This window comes from Grus americana, chromosome 11 (genome assembly GCF_028858705.1).
Source record: "Grus americana isolate bGruAme1 chromosome 11, bGruAme1.mat, whole genome shotgun sequence".
Taxonomy (NCBI): domain Eukaryota; kingdom Metazoa; phylum Chordata; class Aves; order Gruiformes; family Gruidae; genus Grus; species Grus americana.
Genome location: NC_072862.1, coordinates 18,735,621 through 18,758,111, shown reverse-complemented (window position 1 = coordinate 18,758,111; position 22,491 = coordinate 18,735,621). Strand labels below are relative to the sequence as shown.

General features: G+C 48.5%; 1 protein-coding gene across 2 annotated transcripts in view; it reads left to right on the top strand.

Moving 5' to 3' along the window:
- The first annotated feature begins 9,839 nt into the window (after positions 1-9,839).
- The window catches only part of CACNA2D2 (calcium voltage-gated channel auxiliary subunit alpha2delta 2), a 224,074-nt gene continuing 211,422 nt past the window's right edge, over positions 9,840-22,491 (top strand). Inside the window, exon 1 of one of the 2 annotated variants that reach the window (XM_054838535.1) lies at positions 9,840-10,205. In XM_054838535.1, the coding sequence (XP_054694510.1) occupies positions 10,081-10,205 (125 nt within the window). In that variant the 5' untranslated portion in view covers positions 9,840-10,080. The remainder of the gene's footprint in view (positions 10,206-22,491) is intronic. The other variant, XM_054838536.1, reaches the window with a different exon arrangement.

Sequence of the window (22,491 nt, the reverse complement as noted above, 5' to 3'; positions counted from 1 at the left end):
TAAGGAAACACAGATAATTTCTGATATAATTAGGGCTAGAAAGAAGGTCTCCTGACACTTTTAGCTTAACCATTAGACCTATTATCTCTCATAGCCTAGTGCAGAGAAAATATCACGGCAGAACTGCTGCACCCTTTCTTCCTAAAACAACCCTGCCAGAGCCTAATCCCATTCTGCGCCTTTCTGGAGTACCTCTTCCAGTTCCGTCTCTGCAGGATCGAGGACAGGATGGAAATGGAGATCTCTACTCTTTTTCACATCCTGCTTTTCTCCCCTCTCTTGCACTACAAGCCAAAGGCAGCTCAGGCCGGTTTGAAGGCAAAAATATGTTAATCACACTGAAAACCCCACCCCGCTTTCCTGAACCCCAGGTAGGACGGCATATTGCTGCCCCGTTGCAGGAATGATTTGGCACATGGAACAGGGAGAGGGTCTGGATTCTGCAGAAAAGATTGCCACCAGAACAGAAAACCCCACAGCCTTCACTAAACTATGAATCCGGCAAACTTCAAGGACTGTGCAAAACAAGTGGTTACCTCTGCTGGGAAGTGGCAGGAGACATTTTGGCAAGGCGGGAGATATCAAGAAAGAAAATAATTAGCTATCTAAAGGAAAGTAGTGAATATATTCTCACCTGAATGCTTATTTGTTCTAAATTTTTTCACGTCCGTGACCTTTACTTTCATTGCTAGCACCATTACTTAATTTTGCCCGTGTCCAGCACGCAGGCACACTCGTCGATTTGGTGCACAGACGGCGTTACGGCGTGGTTGTGGGTGGTGCGAGGTCTGTAGAGGGAAGGTGTGGTCAGCCTGTGCTCCTTCTTCAGTGCCTATCACTTCTGGAGTGCTTCGCCTGCAGCAATAGGGTGATACCCAGCGAAAGGTGGAATGTGTTTAGGGGGCAAGAGAAGTGCCTGGGATGGTTAAACACAGAATGCATTCACCGTTGCGTGTCGATAACCTGTATTTGGCTTTATTATTTCATGTCCCCTTTATGCCCCTCTTAGACGCGCAGACACGGAAGGGCCTGACGCAAGGCTGTTCTCGCTGGTCTTTTCGCTGCACTTGACACTTTAGCCCTGCCAAGCACTTGCTACATTAAGCCTGTGGGCACGCATGAATCATGAGCTACCTTGGCCATCATTCAGGGAACTGTGGCAGATGTCTATCTTCTGGAAAAATGCCACAGCCACCCACAGCTCATAGTAGAATTAACCTTGGGAGATGCATGCAATTGCACTGGAGACATATGTCCAGCTGTACCAATGTCCAGTGTCTCCTTGGGAGGACGCACCTTCCGGGAAGCACCTCTTTGTGGGCTCCTTGTTTAGTCCACATTATAAGGGGTGCTTCAGAGGTGATCTGACCAGTTTTCAGTGTTCACTGCGGAATATTAACATGCAACGTCATGACGATATGCTGTTGCTGCCCAGTGAGCTGCACACACCGTGATTCACCATCCTTTACCTTGGAAGTGGAGTGCTCCTTGAACATCCCCTTCTCTTTTTGATTTTTCAATGTTTGCTGTAGCTGCCTGCTTTTGCTGTAACGCTAACTGGGATGAACAGGCCAGAGATATTTTTCTGTCGTTCTGGAATAGCCTGATTGGTAGCACCGAGAAGATCAAAATGACACAACAAGACAGAGATTCTTGCTTTAAAGGAGTATTTCAGATGTAGGAACAGAGAGAAGTGGAGAGATGTAACATTGGGGAAGAGAGAGAATAAAGGAGAGAAAATTTGGCCTGGTAGAGCCAGGGAAACTGAGGGAAAGATCCAGGGGATTTGAGGGAGGACAGCACTGTCACCTCATCTTCAGACTAAAGAGCTCAATAGGGCAGGTAAGAAAAGGGAAGGAAAGATAAGTAATGGGAGGGAGGATGCACAGGGATGGGATACAGATACAGAGAAAAAAAGAGGAAGAAAAAAGTCTCTTAAAATAGCAAAGAATTCTCAAAGTTTAGGTTATGTCATAAAATCAGGAGGATTATACAGTTTTCATTTCTCTGGAATAAGCAGCACAATCGATTTGGATCCTTCAAATACCAGGTGTTTAGGGGCCACCTGTACGTGGCCAGAAAAGAAAGCAATGGTCATATCGGAATACGTCAACGGTACTAAAATATGCACGGTGAGAAAGCAAGCAAACTGGCTCGTATATAAGGAACAGCTGTGCAGAAACTGTCTTCGTACCACTGTGCAGAACCACCAAGACCTCTGTTTGGGAATGCAAAGAGTCTGCTTTGTAAACCCAGAAACGGAGGCATGTTCTGATTTAGGGCTACTGCAGTTCTGCCTTGATGCTTACCACTTCCACCTCGAGGGGAAAAAAACAAGTGCCAGAATGATTTAAAGACAGAATATCAACCCACACTGCTGCAGGCCTGCTTTCCACATTTTCTTGCTTTTATAGTTTTAGCTCTTGTTCCAAGAGAAGGACTTCTGTGCGCGTGTGTGTCTGTGCGCGTGTGTTTCCTTCCAAAATTCACACGCAAAATCAATGACTGAAATTCTTAAGAAAGATGTTGGTAGAGATTTTCAGAAGCTCATGAAGCACAATATCCCTTCTACCTTCCCCCCACTCCCCCCCATCAGAAAGGCGGCACCTTGTAGGGAAAATTTGCTTGTGTAACTTGATTTTTTGACTCACTTTTCTTTCTATCATTTGCATTCCAACCAAATGCAGAAGGGTGAAGAAAATCCAGAATATGAAGCACACCTATTCAGAAGCACAAGACCTTCGTTCAGCCCCTTCCTGTGCTACCAGTGTCTTGTCTGATGTTAGGAAAATTGCTTCATGTGCCCCATATCTCAGTTTCCCAACTGTAACGTGGGAATTACACTTCATGTTGTCTCGGAAGTGGTGGGAAGATAAATGTGCTAAAGACCGTGAGATGCTCAAACGCTGTGATGTGGAGATGAACGTTAGGCAAATATGCAAACAGAAGGCCTAACAGATCCCCTTCCGTGGATTTCATTCAGACCCCCGTCTGACAAACAAGCATCACATTCGCAACCCCAAGGGAGGACACGCAAGTCCCAATTGCTGGGTGGGTCTTTGAACCGACGTGGAAGTTGAAGATCAAGGCCGTAGCGTGACAGTAACAGAATTTTGCTTTATAGGCAAAGAAGCGCAAAGCAGTGCCAATGTCTTTATTTGAAAAACTGCCTGAGACATTTCTAAAACAGATTTTCTGTAAAATCTGTTGCATTCACAACTACAGAATGTTATGATCTAGCACAAAAGTTTTTATAGCTACTCAAATGTAATAGAGGAATCCCAGGCTCGGGCCTATAAAACCTGTTATAGGAGAGCCCTCCTTTACAGATTCCCCATGTGCAATTCCTTCAAATCAGCAGCTGTTTCTGTATCAATTCTGCATTTAAACATCACGCAGGAATGTTGGCAATGCTGGTATGGATGCGGTAGTGCCTATTTGATTAATGGATTATTATTTTTTGCCTTATAATTGAAACCTAATTAAAATATTGTTTGGGGGAAAAATTTTGAAACACATGGATGAAGTTTAAATAATTACCACTCACAGGTTTAGTTCCAGAGCAAAGTGCTTCTTTTTTTTTTTTTTATAATGTGCTTCTTTATTCTGTCTCCCAGCTATGTTGCAGCGTGCTCTTTGCTGTTTTACAAACTGTAACGTACGATGATGGTCATTACTATTCATAGATTCATAGAATTTAAGATTGGAAAAGACGAATAGATGATCTAATCTGACCTCCTGCTTAGCGAAGACCAGACATTTCATCCAGTTACCCCCCGGATTGAGCCCAGTAACTCATGTTTGACAAAATTGGATCTTCCAGAGAGACATCTACTCTTGATGTGAGGAATTCAAAAGGCAAATAATTCCTGGATAGTCCTTCCAGTATTTAATCATCCTTACAGTTAGAAAGCCCTCAATTCTGCACCTTGCTTCTAATTTGAATTTTCTGGCTTTAAATTCCAACCATTGGTTCTCGTAATATGTCTTTTTCCACTAGATTAAGAAGCCCTTTAAAAACGCCTGTGTTCTCATGATAAAGGTACTTATATGATCTAATCAAGCCACCTTTAGGCCTTCTTCTGCATTTAATAATAAGAAAAATCTATTTATTTTGTAGAAGCACTCACAGGCCCCAAGCACAGAGCAAGGCCCTGAGGAACTGTGAGTTTTTAGGGCTCAGTTTTTAGGGAACTGGAGTTCACTCCTCCTCTGTCACAGATTTCTGGTGTGTCCTTGGGCATGTCACTCAGCTCCTCTGTTTCTTGGCTGCTCACCTGCAGGATGGGAATACCACCAGTATATATACCACCAGTATATATTGCTCCACAGTCTATATATATTAACAGCTGTAAAGTGCTGGGGGAACAATATTAGTCGCTGTGTTGAGCACAGTAGAAGCACTTAACAAGACGGCAATCCTAAATCATTGTCCAACTAAATGAAGAAAATACCATCTCCATGTCAGATATGGGTCAAGGTTGAGTATCTCCTGTACTGAACTCTGAAACAAGTGCTGATTACTGTTGTGAAGTAACCGTCTTTTAAATTAAAGCAATAGTGAGGCATGACTACATTAGGTAACTGAGTGTAATGCTCTGTGACTTGATATGATGCTGACCTCAGCTGTTTCACCCTCACATCGTGCAGAAATATCGTTTGGATCCCAAAGATAAATGATTCAATGGCAGATGGCTTGGACTCGAGCTAAACTGACTGACTGCTTTTTTTTTTTTTTTTTTTTTTTTTTTTTCCAGACCAGATCTGTACTTTAGGCACAGGTACAGATAAAAGCTGGAGGACAATACTGTCTTCAGCTGTCCCAGCTGCCTCCAAAGCGATTGTGGGACTATACCCAATTTTACATACTGGCCCATCAGCCCTTTGGCAACGAGGATAGCTCTTTATAGAGCTGTAAATGTTTACAGTCATGGACAGGGCTTTACATCTCTGTACTGAAGAAAAAAAAAAAAAAAGAATTAAAAAAATTGTTAAGTCAACAGGCAAATCCCAATTACACTTCCAGAGCAGGTTTCCAATCATGCCCAAGGCCTTTGTAAATGTGAGTATCACCCAGCAAGATCTTGAGACTTGCCAGTTTGAGGTGGAGCATACGTACTTCATAGACTGTCTAGAAAACATCCGTAGTACAAAATGATAGTGTCGGAGGAATCCATTCCTGTTGGGGACTCAGACCAGCCCTTTGCCTTGGCATGACATCAGGTTGGGCAAAGAACCTGCATGCGTCTCTAAACGTACGCTCTACGGGCTCTGTAACGCAAGGGCAGCACGGGCCTTGAAATAGGCAGGTGAGCGCCCCTCGGAGACAGATGGCAAAGGACTTTGGAATAGCTTTTATCTTGTCCCTGCGCTGTTTCTCTTTCCCATCCATGGTGGTATCCTCAGGACACCTCTTTGCTCGTGCAGGTTCTTACTCATTCCAGCTCAGAAACGCTGCAAATGTCCATGATGCCGTTCCCTTTCTCCTTGGGCTCTGAGACACAATGTGGCTTTCCATGACTTGTGGCAAGCGCAACAGTTACTTACTATGCTTTTATCAACCTTAAGTGCATTCTTTTCTCCTCTTTCTGAAACACTAACATCTGGCACCAAGCAACCCTATAGGTCATCAGCTGAGGAGCTGGGTTTAAGAACCCTGAATGAGAATAAACCTCTGAAGTCAGGATGTGTATTAGCTGTTATCATTTGCTCACTCTTAATTACCTCTTTCCCTTCTTTGTCTCCCTTTAATGGTACGTCAACAACATTTTCTAACCTCTCACTCAGCAACTGATTTGTCAAGAGTGTAGGTACACATTTGCTCCAGATACGGGCGCGTGTTTAACCGTGGGGGGGCAAAGCTGCTCTAGCAATTACGCAAGTGTGGATCTGGACTAATTCCATGAAAGTGCTTCACGTTTAAACTGATATATTCGTTCTGCTGAGCTACCTTTCACGTACCAAGCCAGGCGCTTGTGCCAACCTGCCTAAAGTTTGACGCCTGTGTGCCGGGACTGTCTCAGCTCCATGGGGGGATCCTGTGCGGAACTGTGCTCCCCCCCAGACATGCTGGAATCTCCCCTGCAGCTGCCCATCGGAAATACATAGCGGCGGTGTTTCACTGTAAATTGCCAAGGGGGGGAAAGGAGCAGCCTCGCTGTCTCATTGCTCTCAGTCGCTCGGTCTGCCCGAAGGGGATGTGCTTTGCGAGGACAGCGGGGATGGCTCTCCCTTCTCGCTCCAGGGCAAGGCTCAACTTGGTTTACCTGAAGGAGTAAGGAAAGAAACCTGTCCATGCAGCAGTTATTGACTGCACAGGCTCACATTTTTCCTGTGAAACGATCAGTCAGGGGAGAGTTAAACTCACACCTTCTCTAGCATTCACCTGCATTTGCAAATAAATCAGCCATGAGAACGACATAGACAGCCTCCTCCTACGTGGCTTCTCCACTAAAAGACGTGGGAGAACAGCAGTGGTGCTGCCTGTTTTGCTGCAACCCTGTCAGTATTTCAGGTACCGTGCTGAATTTCACGGGGTCCTGTATAGATTACGGTGCTCTCACTGCAACCTTAGGCTGGTTCACGCTTGCTCTGAGCACCTACGCTGACGTAGTACAAGCTGCTCTGGAGGCTATGGCTTGAACCCCGTGTTCAAGCCCACGTTTGTGTGCCTTGGTGGTGCTTGGTGCTGCAGGTTAGACAGCGTTTCGCAGAGGGCACGGCGTAGCTGTGCCTGCTGCAGAAAACGTGAAGGATAATATGGGTAGCAGCGCTGTCTTTCCTGTCATTCTCAACAGAACACTGGGTAGAAGACGACTCCGCTGATTTACTTCCCTCCCTTTTAGGGCAGTTGATTTTGAAAATTGTTAGCATATGGTCTTTGTAATACATGGTTTTATGCAGGTCCTGAATGTTTCTCTCTCCTATGCACAGCTTGGAAAATAAACTTACAGCATTTTTAAGCGTGGTAGTAAAAAGAGCCCCCTGATAAATTCATATACATTTGTGCCCTGAGAAATAGGCTTTGGTTGTGAGGGGACAGGGTTAATCTAGCAGCCTGCAGGTGTGAGTCAACACCTTTTTCCTGCCATGTATCTGGGCTAATTCCATGATTTTACCCCTTTACATTTAAGACTGTTTGCAAGCGGCTTACTACTAGCCGTATGGACTGCAGAGATCACAGCAACAAGTATAACATAGTCAAAAGCATTTGAAATAACAAAGAAAAAACAGCCACAGCAAAACTAAAACAGAATGTCCATCTCAGCAGTGCAGGACTGTTCTTTAAAACCAGGGACGTGTCAGGCACGGCTGTACTGTTAACAAACCCAAACAGCAACATTTGAAAGGAATTACTTGACATCTAGAGGTCCGCTCCTACTGTAAGACTACTACAAGGTCAAATTTTGCTCTGAAGGATGCTGATATCTGGATTAAAACAAAACAATTGTAAGGATTTGAGAGCGCCACTTCTCAAAGAAATAAATCGCCCACGCCGTTCTGAACGTGCGGAGTTACCGTGCCTGCGATGGAGCGTTGCTCCGTACACGTGCACAGTTCAGGCACGACAGGCTGGAGCATCCAGCGCTGGGGCTGCTGCATACATGCGATGCATTTGCAATTGTAGAGCAGCCAGCTGCTGGATGCCGGGCATTTGGAAAAGCAGTCGATAGCTGTGGCAATACACAGTTGCATCCCTGAGCTTTTCTTACAGGACAGAGGATCAGCTTGCATAATGCGGAAAAATCCCGTATTATAAAGGATATCTGGCAATTGCGATGTTGCCTCATAGACCCTGGGCATCCTGTTAGAACAGGAACCTGAAATCTGGACCCTGTGGGCCCATATCTTGAGTTAAATTTTATCTGTTAGACAGATGCTAACCCAGGTCCTCTGGGAAAGAAAGTATGGATGTAACAGACAACAGAATTTGTCTTTGAAGAGTTTGGAAAGCCAAATTCCACACAATGAAGAGTGTTTACTATATCTGCTGCCAACTCTGCCAGCAATGGACAAGCTGTTTATCATATTGTCGCTCTGTTTCCCGTGTATACACTAGAGATTATCCACTTACCACTGCTGAAACACACTTGGAGGTTGTAAATTGGAAACTTCCGTATGACAGGTCAGTAACTGTGATTTCAACTGTAATAGCCCACGCAAACCTGGCTTAAACTACGTGTAGTAGGTGCAGTTGAAACACAGGATGCAAAGCCAGACCATATCCTGAAGGGTGTGCAAAGAATAGTCATAGTCTGCGCACGGTACGGGAGCTAGAGAGGCAATATTGAAGTATTTCTCAATATTTTATTGAAGTATTAAGTTACTGCGCATATCCATCTCTGTGTTGCTCACATCAGGTCGGTGTCTGATGTTTTTGCAAGTCTAATTTTCTGGATTCAAGTGCGGGTTTTACTACCGAATTCCAACATGAGTTGGGAAAACGATAGTGTTTCTCTACCTCATTAAAAAAAGAATTGTCTCTGTGAACCAGCTCAGGCTGGAGTCAGCGCATCAAATCCTCGTTGTTTCCACTTACAAATCAGTGCTCCTCGCTGCACGAAATTCGTGGTGTGTCTGGATGTGACCACATGAATTTAGGCAGCACTCTCAATGCTTCCGGCATACCGGGAATCTGAGTCTGGGTCTGTGTCACTCCAAAATGTTTCTTTTTCCCATCAGAAACAAAGGATGGAGGCAATTCCATCCATCAGCAGAAGAAAACCCCTCCTGCAGACCAGGGCATGGAACGCTTCAGAGAAACAACCTCTCCCCATCAAAATCCTACCCTCTCCCGTGCTGGAAGGCTTTTAAACCTCTGTGCTGGGATCCAAACCGCCCTGTCCCGCCGCTGTGCCTTGCTGTTCTAGTGGGCAGGACCAAGGAGCCTTTGCATCTTCAAAGCGCTGATGTTTGTGAGGCTCTTCCTCAAGGTCTGTCCGAGATACCGGCGCTCACGCCAATATTACACCTTTTCTGAAGTTAAAGAGGGCCAAGTGGTGCTGCCTACGAATTGCCTGGCCCGTGACTGTCCAGGTTTAGGCTATCTGGGGAGGGAATCGCAGAGCACGTGGGCGGCGATCCTGCCTCTGCCTTTGCCAGCTGTCCCCGTGACTCGCCAGCGGTGAGTTTCAGCGAAGCCGAGCAGCTTGGCTTTGGATTTAGAGAAGATGAAATTACACTGCAGCTCCCCAGAAGACAGCGTTGCAAAATCCAGGCCTTCAAAAGTCTGGCTCAGAAACCCTGGTGGTTTGGGGCTGTGTTTATTAATTCTGTTATTTTGAATTTTTAGCCTGCCCTCTCGTCGCGCTCAGGAACGCTCCCCAAAGTCAGAGTGTGTTTAAAAAAATAAATAAAATCATAGCTGCTGTTATTATTATTATTATTTAACGTAACTGGAGATTCCCATACGCTGATCCGTCTCCGGGAGGTGGCCCCGAAGAAAAACGCGGTACCCGGCAAGAATGGCAGTGACAGATCCACGGGGGGTAGCACCCGCGTGGAAGAGGGGAAGGAGCCCACGAGGTCCCTCGTTTGTCGGGGCCGGGGGGGGGACGGGACCCGCCGCCGCGGCAGTGCTCGGGGAAGCGCCTGCCTTTGTCCCCCCCGCCGGCGGGGGCCGGGAGACAGACTCCGGGCGGGGGGTGCGGGGGTGTTGGCGGGAGGGCCGGGCCGCGCCATCCCGGTGCGGGGCCGGGGGCGGCGGGACCGGCGGGCGGGCGGGGGGGGGGGAACGCGGAGCGGGGCGCATGCGCGGTGGCGGCGGCGGGGCGGCGGGGACCGGAGCGGCGCGGGGGGCCGGAGGGAGGGAGGGAGGCGGGCGGGCGGGGAGGAGGCTGGGCCGGGCCGGGGCGCCTGCCTGCCCGCCTATTTGAGGGAAAGTAGCGGTTCGCGGGCGCTCAGTGCTGGCCGCCGCGGAGAGGCAGCGGGCGAGCGGCCGCCGGTCGGTGCCCGCAGCCGGCGCGGCGCTGCCCCCCTGCCGAGGACTGCCGCGCTCGTCGCACGAGTGGCGGCGGGGGGAGCCGCCCCGCGGGGCCGCCGCCGCCTCTGCCCCTTCCCCGCCGCGCCGTTAATGGAAACATGGCGATGGCGGCTCCGACCGGCAGCGCGGCGCCCGTCGCCCCGGCCCTCTGCGGCCACCTGGCCCTGCTGCTGCTCCTCGCCGCCCCCGCCGCCCACGGCTACAGCTTCCCCCAGCAGCACACGTAAGTGCCGCCGCCCCGGCCGGGACCCCCCGCCACCGCCGCTCGGCTCGGCCCGGCGCGGTGGCGCATCGCGGGGCCGCCCCGGGGCCTGCCGGCGCCGCGCGGGGGAGCGGCAGCGGCGGGCGCTGCCGGTGCTGCCGGTGCCCGCGGCCGGCGCTGTGCCGTGCCGTGCCGTGCCGTGCCGTGCCGGATGCGGTCGGGCGCGGGGGTCTCTGCCCGCTCCCTGCCCGAGCGGCGGGGCGAGGAACGGACCCAAAGTTGCTGGAAAGCACAAACTTCCCCGGCGGGTGCCGGTGTGCGGGGCGGCTGGTGAAGCGTTAATGTGGCGAGAGGGGGGACAGAAGAAAGAGGACTTTTTTTTTTTTTTTTCCCTCCTTTTTCCCCCTCCCCGTCTCAAGCACACAATATGGTCCCCGCAGCCGGCCGTACCCATCGGAGTTTGAGCATCAGCTAATACCAGGTGGATAGTTCCACAGGCTCTCCGGGCTGGCGGTTCTTCCTCTCCCTCCCTCTGGACCGACCGAAATCGGCTGTAATCTAGTGAAAGTCGGAAACCAGCTCATTTGGGTGAGGGGGTGGGGGACTGGAGACTTGCTGCAGGAAGGATATAAATAGATTTTTTTTATTATTATTTATTTTTTGGAAGAAAGCGAGCGTTTTGGAAGTTAATGTTTGGGGATATTTGCTAACACATTCGGCTCTCTTGTGTACCACGATAACCCTGAAGCCCTGTCCCCCTCCACGCATCCATGCGAAATCTTGCCGAGACGTATTTTAAGAGGCTGTCATCTCCGTTACGAAATGCTGAGGTTTGTTGACACAAAACTGAAAAAAAAAAAAAATAATAAAAATCCAGACGATTCAAAGTAAAGGCTGACACCGTGTCCTTACAGTCTGCGTTTCTGAAGGTGGGGAAGGATTTCAATGACATAGAGTTAATAATAGCAGTGTTGCCCTTAACTTTGTGCTGCCCCGGTGGATGTGCACTGCTTTATGTCACAATTTTCTTGTCATTTTTGATTTGCTTAAGAATAAAAGTACGTTATATATACATATGTCATAGGAAGTATTTTTTGCAAGCCTTTTAGATTAACGTCTTGGATCTCAAAGTACATTTTTTACAGGCATGTAGTCAGGCCTTCTGAAAAGAAGGCTTATCGGCAGAAGAAACAGCGTTGTTTATTTGGGAGAGCTGTAGCTTACCGTGCTAATATCTGGCTTCACCGAAGGCATGGTTGTTCGCACTCCATGTTTATTTTAGAAATACCTCCCGTTCAAACAGATTCCTTCTGGATTCTTTTGGGTCTTGTACCCACATTTCTAAATATCTTTGACTTTGGGGAGCCAGTGGGTTCCCTTTTCTTGCTGTCGCGTAAATACAGAAATTCTTCAGAATAAGACCCTGAGGAATGTCTACCTACAGGGGGAGGAGAGGAAAGGGAACGTGCCAGTTCTCGTCCAAGTACCTCAGCCTCACGGCCTGATCCAGCGTTGCCGTCGCATGAATAATCTTTACTTCCATGAGCTCCCTATAGAAGTAAAGGGGATTATGTACGTGGTGAAGCACAGATAAAGTTCGTGGGATGTTTTTTGATATTTCAGCAGCTTTTCGGGGGTTGTAAGCTGTTGCTTTCTCCTCTTAAATTCGGAAGGCAGAATCATATTATAGAATAAATCTCTTCTGGGTACCAGTTTACAAGTCAGAGCTGTGTTTTCTTTCTAACTGCAGAAAGTTTTATGAGAAGGTTTCTATACCAGGAGAGACATACTTGAGAGGCGTATAATTTGTAAATAATGCATTGGCCTTTCCTCACCCAGACTGATTATTATCTATATTGTTCTAGTAAACTGTGCCAGCTTTTTAGCCGAAGCAGTTTTATTCCAGATAATGTGATGGGGTTTACTAGGGTAGATTTTGTTAGCTCTGTGCTTCTCTTATCAGTGGGCTTATCAGAGTGGGCCCGATCCTGTACTGAGAGAGGCAAGATGTGTAAAAACTGAACCCAGAGGCACAAATTCATCATTTCTTGCAAATATCAAGGAACGGTCCTGAAAGGACTGCTAATTCTGTGTGTGCCTCTGGTGGGAAGTAATGCTGCCTGGCTGCACCTGGAGAAGAGATGTAGAAGGGACGCAAGACCTCAGCCTGACCTGGCATCATCTTGTTCGTTTTAGTCCCTTTATGACCTGTTTTGTGAATGCAGAGAAGAGTCAGGAATGGGTATTTGATGATGATGCACAGTTGCTGGGCAGTAGGTTAATGCTGTGACATGTGGGCTGAAATGCCTTGCGAGCTCTGCCCTAGGGCTGCCGCGATTGTTTCTCGGGAAGGAGATATTTAAGGGGAGTAACGAGTGAGATGGTAGCGGCACCAAGGCTTGAACAACACTGTTCAATTGACTGTTCCTATCCTGAGTAGCTCCCTGTCTGTGCCCTTCTTCTTTTTAAAGACTCTGGATAGAACTTAAATCTTTTGGAAGGTTTGTCAGTCAGCAGCTGAGATGGGCTGCTAAATTCTTCCCCTTACGAGCCAATTTTCTCCTACTTTGGACAGTGCACCCTTGTAACAACAGCAAATGATTCGGAGTATTGATTAGAAGCCTTGCTTGTCTTTGGAGGCTTTCTCTGTAAATCACTTAAGTCATCTTTCACTACAGGACTCTCAAAAATGAGGCTGCTTTTTTTAAGCAGCCCCAGAACTGTTTCATTCTGACAGGCAGCAGGGTGAATGATTAGGATGTTTTGCCTAAAGGGGGGGGGAAGAAGAAAATAAATAATAATTTTTATTTTTTTTATTTTTTATTTTTGGTTGCAATCGTATTAATTATCGTCAGGGGTTCTGAGTGTTGATTCTTGGTTCTGTTGCTGATAAATCGCTGGTGTTCCACATTATCTCTGTCCTCCCGGGTAGCGTGGTTTTAATCATCTTATGCTGAGCTAAGGAAGGCTCGGCTCAGCCAGTTGTCCAAAGGGGAAATTCTCATTGAGATTTAAAAAGCAAAATCCCAGATTGGAACGAACCCACTGGGGCGGGCGCGTGAGGTGGTGTCCACTGACTGACAAGGCTCCTTTTAGGAATGGTCACGTACAAGAACGTGCGTCTCTGTGGTCAACGGGCTTAATGGCTGTGGAAGGAAAGGCTGTTGGTCGCAGTTAATTTTTCTTTTAAATAGTATGCGGAGGGATTTCTGTGGCAGCAGAGTAACAACCTCTGCTTGAATTTCTGGGAGATTTGGTATTAGATGATTGAAAGCCTGGTCAATCAGGGGAGTCCTGCACCTGTATTGCTGTCGCCTCCCGTTAGTGGGGATTTTGTGCGTGTGGGTGCTGGAGAATGTGGCTGCCGGGGAGCAGGACCAACCCCCCTCCTCACTTTGCAGAAAGGCTTTTTGTCACTTGGACTTGAAAGAAAATTGCCATCTGCTAGAGGGTGGCGAGCCATTTGCTTCTTGTGAGGAAGCAGGTGTGCGCAGAATTGCTGCGCGTCCGCTGGCGAGGCTTGGCTTCGGCGCCGCTCTGCGGGGCATCTCTGACCAGCCAGCCGGAGGAGACAGGGATGTCTGCAGGGGAAAGCACCAGCCTGGGGACCACGGTCCGGTCCTGCCTCTCTGGCATGAGATTTAGCACTTGCCAGATGCAGGCGGTAGTTTTGGGCAGCAAGCTGGAAGGGTTACCGGTGTTCCTGTGGGACAGCGAAGGCTCCTGCTGAGAGCAATAAGGCTTCACAGGTGCCCGTCACCACTGGAGGGTGGGCTTGAGGCTGCTTCTACCAAATTAATGGCTTCCTTTTAGCAGGTTTTGATTCGTACTTATGTCGTTTCACCCCAGATGAGGTTAATGATGCTGGTAGTGGTGGCACATCTGGGCTAGCAGGGCTCGAAATAAATAACTCTATTAGGACTGGATGTTTTAGGGTTTGCGGGATGCCGTGTAGAGGAAGCTGCTTCTCTTGTTCTACTGCCCACCTGCTGTGCAGTCAGAAAATCTCTTCCAATTACAGTTTTGATGCTTGGAAAGGGAACTTGTCTGGAAAGGCGCAGAGAAGAAGTGGGGAGATGGCCCTGCTTGTCTTCTGCTACACTCGGCTGAGCAGAGAGACAGCTCCCAGGGAGGGCAACCTACCCCGGTGAGTGACTGACAGATAACGTCGCTCCGTCCCTGCGAGGGCTGAGCAGCCTCGTCGGAGCTGGTACCCAGTGGAACACCCCGCGTCCCTGTGCATCAGTGGCAGAATCCACTTCAGGGTGTGCAGGGGCACCCTGAACTGCCCGCAGGTAGAACAGCAGCCCTAGGGAGAGGACCAAATGTTGGGGTTTTTTAAAGCCGTTTGCAATATTTCTTTGGCATTTTTTAAAGATTTTCTCCGTTTCTGTTCCTGAATGCGTCCTGCTCAGGCATTGCATGGGGAAGGGACAGGCATCACAGAGCAGGGATTTACCACTTTCTTGCCCGTCCTTGTGACACCTCAGCACCGTACCCTGCCTGCAGCGATCCCCTTCTAGATTGTGGTTTCAGGTTTTTCAACTGTGTACATTGAAAAATTAATTTAAATTCTCTTGGGAGAGGGCGTGCGTTCCCGCTGAAATCAGTAAGGCTCCTGCACGTAGACCTGAGGGTAGAAATGGGCTCGTGCTTGGTGTTTGACAGGCACAGCTCAGAAGCTTTGTTGTAAAGAAGCTTCGTGTGCGTCGCATGCATGTGAGCAACAGCCCCTTGAAAGCTGAAGGTGGTTGCAGAGGGTCTAAATGGAAACCTGAAAATTTATCCTTGAATGAGCTTCCTGGCGTTTGGCTTCAAAAGCCATCGGAAAGGCTCTTGAGGGCTTAAGTGCTGGGGCATCTGCGCGCTGTAACATTGTGCATGTGCACAAACCGTACCACTCAGACAATGCTTTTTTCAGCCAATGAAACACTCAAGTGGGATGAAATAAAAGAAAAAGTCATTACCAAGCAAAATACTTGAGTGAAATATTCAGCAAGAAAGGACACATCTGAACGTTTCGATACTTACTTTTCCAGGAGCCTCTTGAAAGCAAAATGGGTTTTGTTAGCAAAATTATTTTTTCCTCTTTGGGGTGTTGGTGGTACTTTGTTGTTTTAGAGCTGTTCCTGTAATGTAGCCTTCACCCTCAAATTTATTATTGCTGGGTCGCATGGGGAACGGGGTCGTACAACCTGTTGTTACTGGAGAGTTGGTTTGTATCAACAACCTATTGACACGGTCGGGGTTTTTTAGGCTGAATCATTCGATCTTTCAGATAATGCGCGTGGCTTTTCTTCATAACTTTGACCGTTGTCCTATGACTCTTCCAGGTCTGTCTCGGCCATTGTCTTTCGGTCATAAGTATGTTAAGAAATAAAAGGTGTTTACCCAGAGCAAAGGCTTAATTCTTCCAGTGTAAAGCAAAGCGTTTCTTGCATTGATCGATGATGCGTGAGCGATCAGGATATTTAGCCAGATCAGCTTGTGACGGGTGAAAGGGCTGCGGGGTGAGAGACACAGGATCTGAACGGCGGTCAGGCCAGACAAAGGTTGCACGGTCTGTGGTTTCTGTATCTACTCATTAACTCTGCGCAAGGTCGTTATTCTTGGCTGTGATGAGCCTACCGCGCGGACTCCTCGGAAGCCACGTCTCAGTCTGGTGGGGACGGCGCAGGAGCTGTTGTGCAGTGCACCTCCTCCCAGGACCACCTGAGATTGCCTTTCAGGAGATCCAGGATCAGGCCTCCTCCCCTCGCTTCTAGGTGAAGCTGAGAACTCCAGAGGAGGTAATTGCTGATAGTAATCAGACTGGGTGCTGAACAGGGATGTAAACCATTTAGTGCAATAGCTCTGATGATGATAAAGCCTTGGGTGCGGTTGCCAAAACAGAAGTTGAGTTTGCGTATCTCTAACGAGCCACGTGCCTTTGTGCAGTGACGCCACTGAAGCGTGTGGAGTTAAACCTAACCTCGGGATGCAACGTGATTTTTAGCTCTGACTTATGTCAAAAATCCCCAAAGTTCTTGCAATGAAAAGGTGATCTTTAATAAGAATAAGTCTCCTGCCAGCTCCTGCAACCATGGCTGTCCTTTCATTGTCCGTGAAGGGTGGGAATGGAGCTGCTCTTCCCATGGACGAGGCTGGGGCTACATTTGCACCAGTACGTATCTGTTACGAATCCACAGAAGCCCTGAGCAGACTTTGGGTTTCCTTGGGTTCTACTGGTGCCAAAACCGTTCTGCTACCCTGTCCCGCACTGACACTTGGGGAATTCATGGGTCACTCTGGGTCGTACCTACAGTGAGTACGCGTATCACTTGATAGAAAACCCGGGGTGATGGATTACAGGAGGCACGTTCATTTACCTGACAAAGGTTGTCTATCTTGAATTATTTATGAGGCTTCACGGCGTGCTAGTAAATTTTGTAAAAGCGATGAAGTCCTGGTAATGTGAGCCTCTTCGCTGCAGCTTCCATAGTAGAGTTTTGCTGAGAAGGTACGGGAGGTGGGGGATGGAGGAGGAGGAAGAAATAGGCCTAGAGTGGAGGGATAGAGAGAGACTGCTCTTTTCATGTGCAAATGATGAGGTGTGCAGAGCAACCAAGTGCGAATTAGTTAGATCATGCTGCGCATTGGAGCACAAAGCTGTGTGGTGTTAGAAAGCAACTTATGCTTCAGGGGGGAGAAAGGATGGGGGGAGTACAGCTGCAAGGACAGAGAAGGGTGAAAATCTCACGGCCAAAATGCCGGCAGCTTCCCAGCCGTAGGGACGTTATTCGCAGGGGAGGTTTCTTTAAAGCATGCACTCATTTCGTGGAGGTTTCCTTATCTGAGTTCCACCGCACGAAGGTTCGACCCAGAACTGGCTGGGCTTTTCTGCGTGGCGTTTGGCGGCTGGAAGGCTTGTGAGCCTGCAGGGCTGCGGGCCGGAGGGGTTTGCTCAGGAGAACCTGGAAGACGTGCGGTCTGCGGGAGCGCTGAGGCAGCGTTGTCCCACAGGGAGAGCGAGGGCGGTCGTGGCGGCAGCGTGCCGGCTTGCCTCGCTCCCTGCTGCAACACCATTTTGGAGCTAAAAATTGGTGATGCGGCAGGCAGGGCGCAGGTTCGCCCCTGATTTGGGGGTAAATAGAGCCTCCCCCATGCTTTCAGGCTTCCAAGCCCCTTGGCCTTCCAAGCACAAAGTTACCCCTTTAACTGTTAAGTTGGTGGAAAGAATTGAGAAAGAGTGGTGTATCCATGTCCGGTGAAGTGACAAATGAGGGTACGATTCCCCTTACAAATACCGATGCCTTTCAACTCATAACGGAGCTGGGTCCTGAAACTTCTGTGGTGTGGCAAGCCGCCAGCCTGTTTGCTGTCAGCCCGCTCCTTCTCCAGCGGGCACTTCACGTTCTTCGGTCCAGAAGAATCCAGTATCCGAAGTCTGAGTTCACATTCGTCCACCAAATACGAAAACAAAACAAGAGGCGCATTTCTAAATGTTTTTCAGAGTCGACCTTGTATAAGCTACTTTACGCTTCAAAAATGTGTAAAGCTCTCACTGATTTGATTTCTGTTGAATCAGAGACGTTCTTGTGTTCGAATTCTCATCTCTATTGAATTTTATGTGATAATACCTCTTTACTGTGGCCAACGAACGCTTTCTCTACAGTGTGACACGGTGAGGGTGATGAATGCAGTGCCTTGGTTGCGTTTCTGACGTCTGGTGGGTCTCACAGCCGGGTTTGTGGCTGCTGTAACACGGACACCAAAACAGAGATGGACTTAAGCCAAGCAAAGCACCTAATATGCCACTTTTATCAGGTGGTGAAGATTGAGTCAGATTCTGGGCTGTGAGTGGTTGAACGTCGTTATTGCTCCGTAACGAACACAGGAGACGCAGGAGGAGCCAAAGTACCATTTCCTCATGTCTGAGCTAGTCTTATAAATTAGAGGTCTCCACTGAGCCTTGACTGTAGTGTCACTTTCTTGGGATCGGCAAGGGGAAAAAAAAAAAAAATAAATAATGTCTTGTGTGGGCTGGTGTGCTTCCCGGACCTCTGCAGAGGGAGGGATGCCCAGTGCCCAGGTAAAAGTAAACCACCCGCAGCAGCGTGCCATGCATGCCAGGGGAAAAATGGGTGGAAGAAACAGCATTTAATTATTCAAGACCTGCAAGCTGAAAAGAGTTTCAGGACAGTGAGCCAGGCATGCGTCATAGCTTCGTGGGCATTCTGCTTTCCCCTCCTCCCCTGCCTGCTTTGGGAAGGAGGGTAGATTACATGAGTATGAAGAAAAAAAAAAAATTCAATATTTTTTCTCTTCATGCAGCTCTTGGTTTTTATTTATTCTGTTTTTGCTTGCTGGGAAATCTTAATAATTGTTGATCAGTGACTACACTGATGACATTATTTTGCCTCCCATGGAACGAGAGCACTTCTAAGAGCGCAGACCAAAAGAGCATCAGCCGAAAGGGCCCCCCCAGTGCAGAGGCAGGGCTGTTTTCCTGCCCCTCCTCGGCTGCGCGCTGTGGCACTGCTCATCGTCGAGCCGTTCTTCTGGTGCTGGATTTGTTACGATGCAGGAGAATTGGCTGTTGTCTGTCTTGCCTGCTGTACTCTGCCACGGCTCTGTTAGATTTTAAAAGCTGAGAAACATCAAAAAAATTTTTTGATGCTGGGCCAAATTAATCCCTGTTGTAACGATGCTGGGGGATTATGCTGGGGACAACTTTCAGGCCTTTGTCTTTTAACTTTTAAATATCTTGGTGGTTGTGGTTGCTTCTGATGCGTGGTTTTGTTTTTTTTGTTATTGTGAGATGGAGAAGAGAAATGCATCTAACGCATCTGCTATCTGCTCATGCTTTGGTCCCAGTTTCTCAATAACCCCATTTAGCACCTGCCCGCCTATTTGACCCGGCAACAAAAATGTTGCGTTGGCATTTCTGACATCAATACCTCCGTTTTACCCATCATCTTACAGCTAAATTGAAGCCTTCTGTGTCACTTGCTTCTTGCTATGTTTATTTGTTTTGATCTAGTCTTTACTGTGGAGTAAAATCCAGCCAGCTCTGTCTCGCTCCTACCGCCTGCCAGGGGCTGGGGCTCTTTTTCGTGAGAAGTGGCTCTTTCCTCAGGTCACCCTCGTACCCTCGGCTTCCCCATGCTCCCTGCGCAGACGTGAGGATGGGGCAGCCGGGTACGAAAGGGCTTGGTGCGAGGTCTCGCTTCTCCGCTGCGGCTGCTGGGCTGCTCCGTACCTTTTTTCCCCTCCTCTTACAGCGTCGCCTGTGGCAAGGCTGGTGCGTGGGAATCTTCTTTTCCTGCCTTTCTTCTCTCGCCACCGCTCCAGCTAGAGCTTCGTGCTGAAAGCATTGCTGGTCTGTGCAGTTATGAATGTGATTATGTGTGCTGAAAGCGGGCCTTTTTTATAAGGGCCACTTAATAAACGTCACTTATTTGGTGACTCTTAGGCAACCGAGCGCATGGCCGCCTTCTCATTGGGAAGTGGCTGCCAGACCCCGTCCTGCCCTCTGGAGCCCCAGCTGGCTGGTGGAAGGGTACGTTTGCCACTTGCCAGAAAAAAAGTTGTGGTGTTTTTATGGTGGCTTGCATAATACTTGCCTTTCATTCTTAGTTAAATCTGCTTATTGCTATGTTTGTGCCGTTTCAGTTATTAGATCCCACGAGGTAGCATGAGGGTTCTGTCATGGGAAGTTTCTTCCAGAGAAAGCCAAGCAGCTGCAGAAATGAAAGGTTTAGTGAATGGTACGCGTTGTTCTCATGGAGAACTGTCAGAGTGATTGCAGGGCGGCGGTGGTGGTGGTGAGCTGGAAAGGGACCTGCCACGGGCTGCGGTGAGGTGTTCCAGTGGTTGCATCACCTGAGGCCCGTGTTGGGGCCACAAGTAACGCGTATACCTGCAGTTCCTCCACTTAGCAACGTACGCCCCTTGTTGGACGAAGGATTCGTGTGCAAAGCCTGGTGCTTCAGGGGCTGGGTGGAATCGGCGATGCGAGCCCTGTTTCATCCCGCAGCAGAGCAGCCAGCCTGCAGTACTGGGTGAGCTGCAGTTTGTTGAAATGTTTGGAAGTTGTGACGTTCGCTCCACAAAAGTCCAGATCCCACGAGCAAAGCAAGGGCTACTGCAAGTATATAGTATTTTTTTTTTTTTGTCTAATTTCCCACATGAAATTAACCTTGCTTCCTCATTTGACTTGGCTACAGTATTTATTGCAATGTCATTCCTTCTCCTCTATTTTTTTCCCCTACCGTGATGATGTTCAGGTTTAGTATTTATCTGCTGATAGTTTCTGAAGAGCAGAGTGCTGGCATTACTGGCGGTGATGTATAGTTAATCCTGAGCACAGCTAGCTGTGAGGAGTCCAGACGGACTTCAGCCCTTGGTGGCATTGCTTGTGGGTGAGGAGATGAGCTCGGAAAGTGTTGTTTGTTACAATTGCTCCTGCGTTAATCTTGCTGCGATACCACAGCCTCTGGCAGTACGTGGGTTAGCAGGATGCTCGTGGCTGAGAATGAGGGCGGATTCTCACTCTGGAAGAGTCTCGGCAAAGACCTTGTCTTACACCTTTGCTCTGAGGAGATGTACACTGAGGAATTTGGCCCATTTTTCCATTGCCAGGCCTTTCTTCCAGGTGTTCTTTTATCCCCAGTTGATCTTCTGGCCTACTTTCTATCCACTACGCGTTAAAAGGTGACCAACCTGTCAGTCTTGGCTAGCATCAGGAGCAAAGCTTGTGTGCCTCAGGCTGGTTCCCTGGGGAGACAGGTAATTCTTTTGTGGCACCCTTAGGATTGTCCCCGCTTCCCATTGCCGTATGAGCATCTTGTCCTGTTCTCCATCTTCCACTCCTTACAACGTTCTTTTTACACGCGCTTTGTAACGGCACTTACGCTTCCCTATTGCTCATTTTGCTGATGAAACTAAGGCTTCAGAGACTCCAGTATGTCAGCGGTGGAGCAGGAAATGCAACCCCGATCACGTAATTCCTCCTCCTCTGTTCCTCCAAATGAATCCGTGCTCTTCGTTTCAGGATAAATGTTTCTTCTGCTACGTACTAAGAAGACATCAGGATCAACTGCAAGAACAGAAACGTGGCCAGGAGGATTTGGACGCCAGGGATGCTATCTGTCCCTCTCTTTGGTGTTGGGACAGTGGGAACTGTCCTTGTGGATGAAGAGCTTCTCTGAAGGACACTCGTCTCTGGCAGATGCCTGGACATCAGAGCTTGGGCTGTGCTGTTCTCTCTACAGTTGGGCAGAGGGCAAGAGGACTTGCTGGCGAGTGCTTAGCGCGCTCAGCACTGGGCTTTTGCAAATTAAATGGGTGCCCTCTGCTGCATAAGCCCTACGTTGGCTGCTTGCGCCATGTAAATTACGGTCAGGCACCTTTCCCAAGAAATGCTCTCTTTAAAATTGCGTTTTTGTGCTGATAATGCACTCATTCAGAATTGGATCTCTTCTGCTCGTTGCGTCCTTGTGGCAACCACTCACCAGTGGGACCGGTTCCTGGGGGAACTGTAGAGCAGCGGCTCCTGACCGTCCCTCGGATGTTTATCCCCTCGGATGGTACCTGAGATATCATCTGAACATTTCCCACTCCCTGTGTGTGTCTCGGAGAGAAACGCTAGAGGCCATTAAGCCGGGTAATTTACATGCTTCTTGAGCCTGTGCCTAGGGAAATATATTTCACAGGTAATTTCAAATCTCTTGGCGTGTGGAAGAAGTCATTATTCTAAATAGAAAGGGGCTGGTGATGTCATGGGCCCTATTGAGAGGACCGCATTAGAGACTGGGATTTTCTCTCTTACAGAGAAGAGTCCGAGGCATTATGTTCATAGGCTTTCTGGATGTCAGATGGTTTTGGGTTTAATGTCGATACTTATTTAGGAAAGCAGAAGAGAGAATTATCTTGTAATCTTAGATTTCAGTTACACGTGAGCGTATTGAGTGTGAGGGCTGGGAGGAGACCTGTCCCGGGGTGTCCACGGCGGTGCGAGTCTCCTGCTTTCGTGTTCGAGTGCTGGCTTCCAAGGGCAAATGTCAGATTTAGCGACAGGAGGTTGAGCTGCAGTTCTGACTCCGCTCCTGAAAGCCTGTCTGGATTTGAGACTACCGCTTCACCTCCGTAGCTCAGGTCTCCCCTCCTGAAAAGACGGAAAATATTTTTGTCAGACATATTAGGAAGATTTGACAGTTTAATGTTGATCAGTCCCTTCAAAATGACGTTTGGTGGGCCGTTGCACCCTCTCTGCTTTGATTGTGATATTGCAATGGTGAGGGAACGTGGACAGTGTCTATGATAC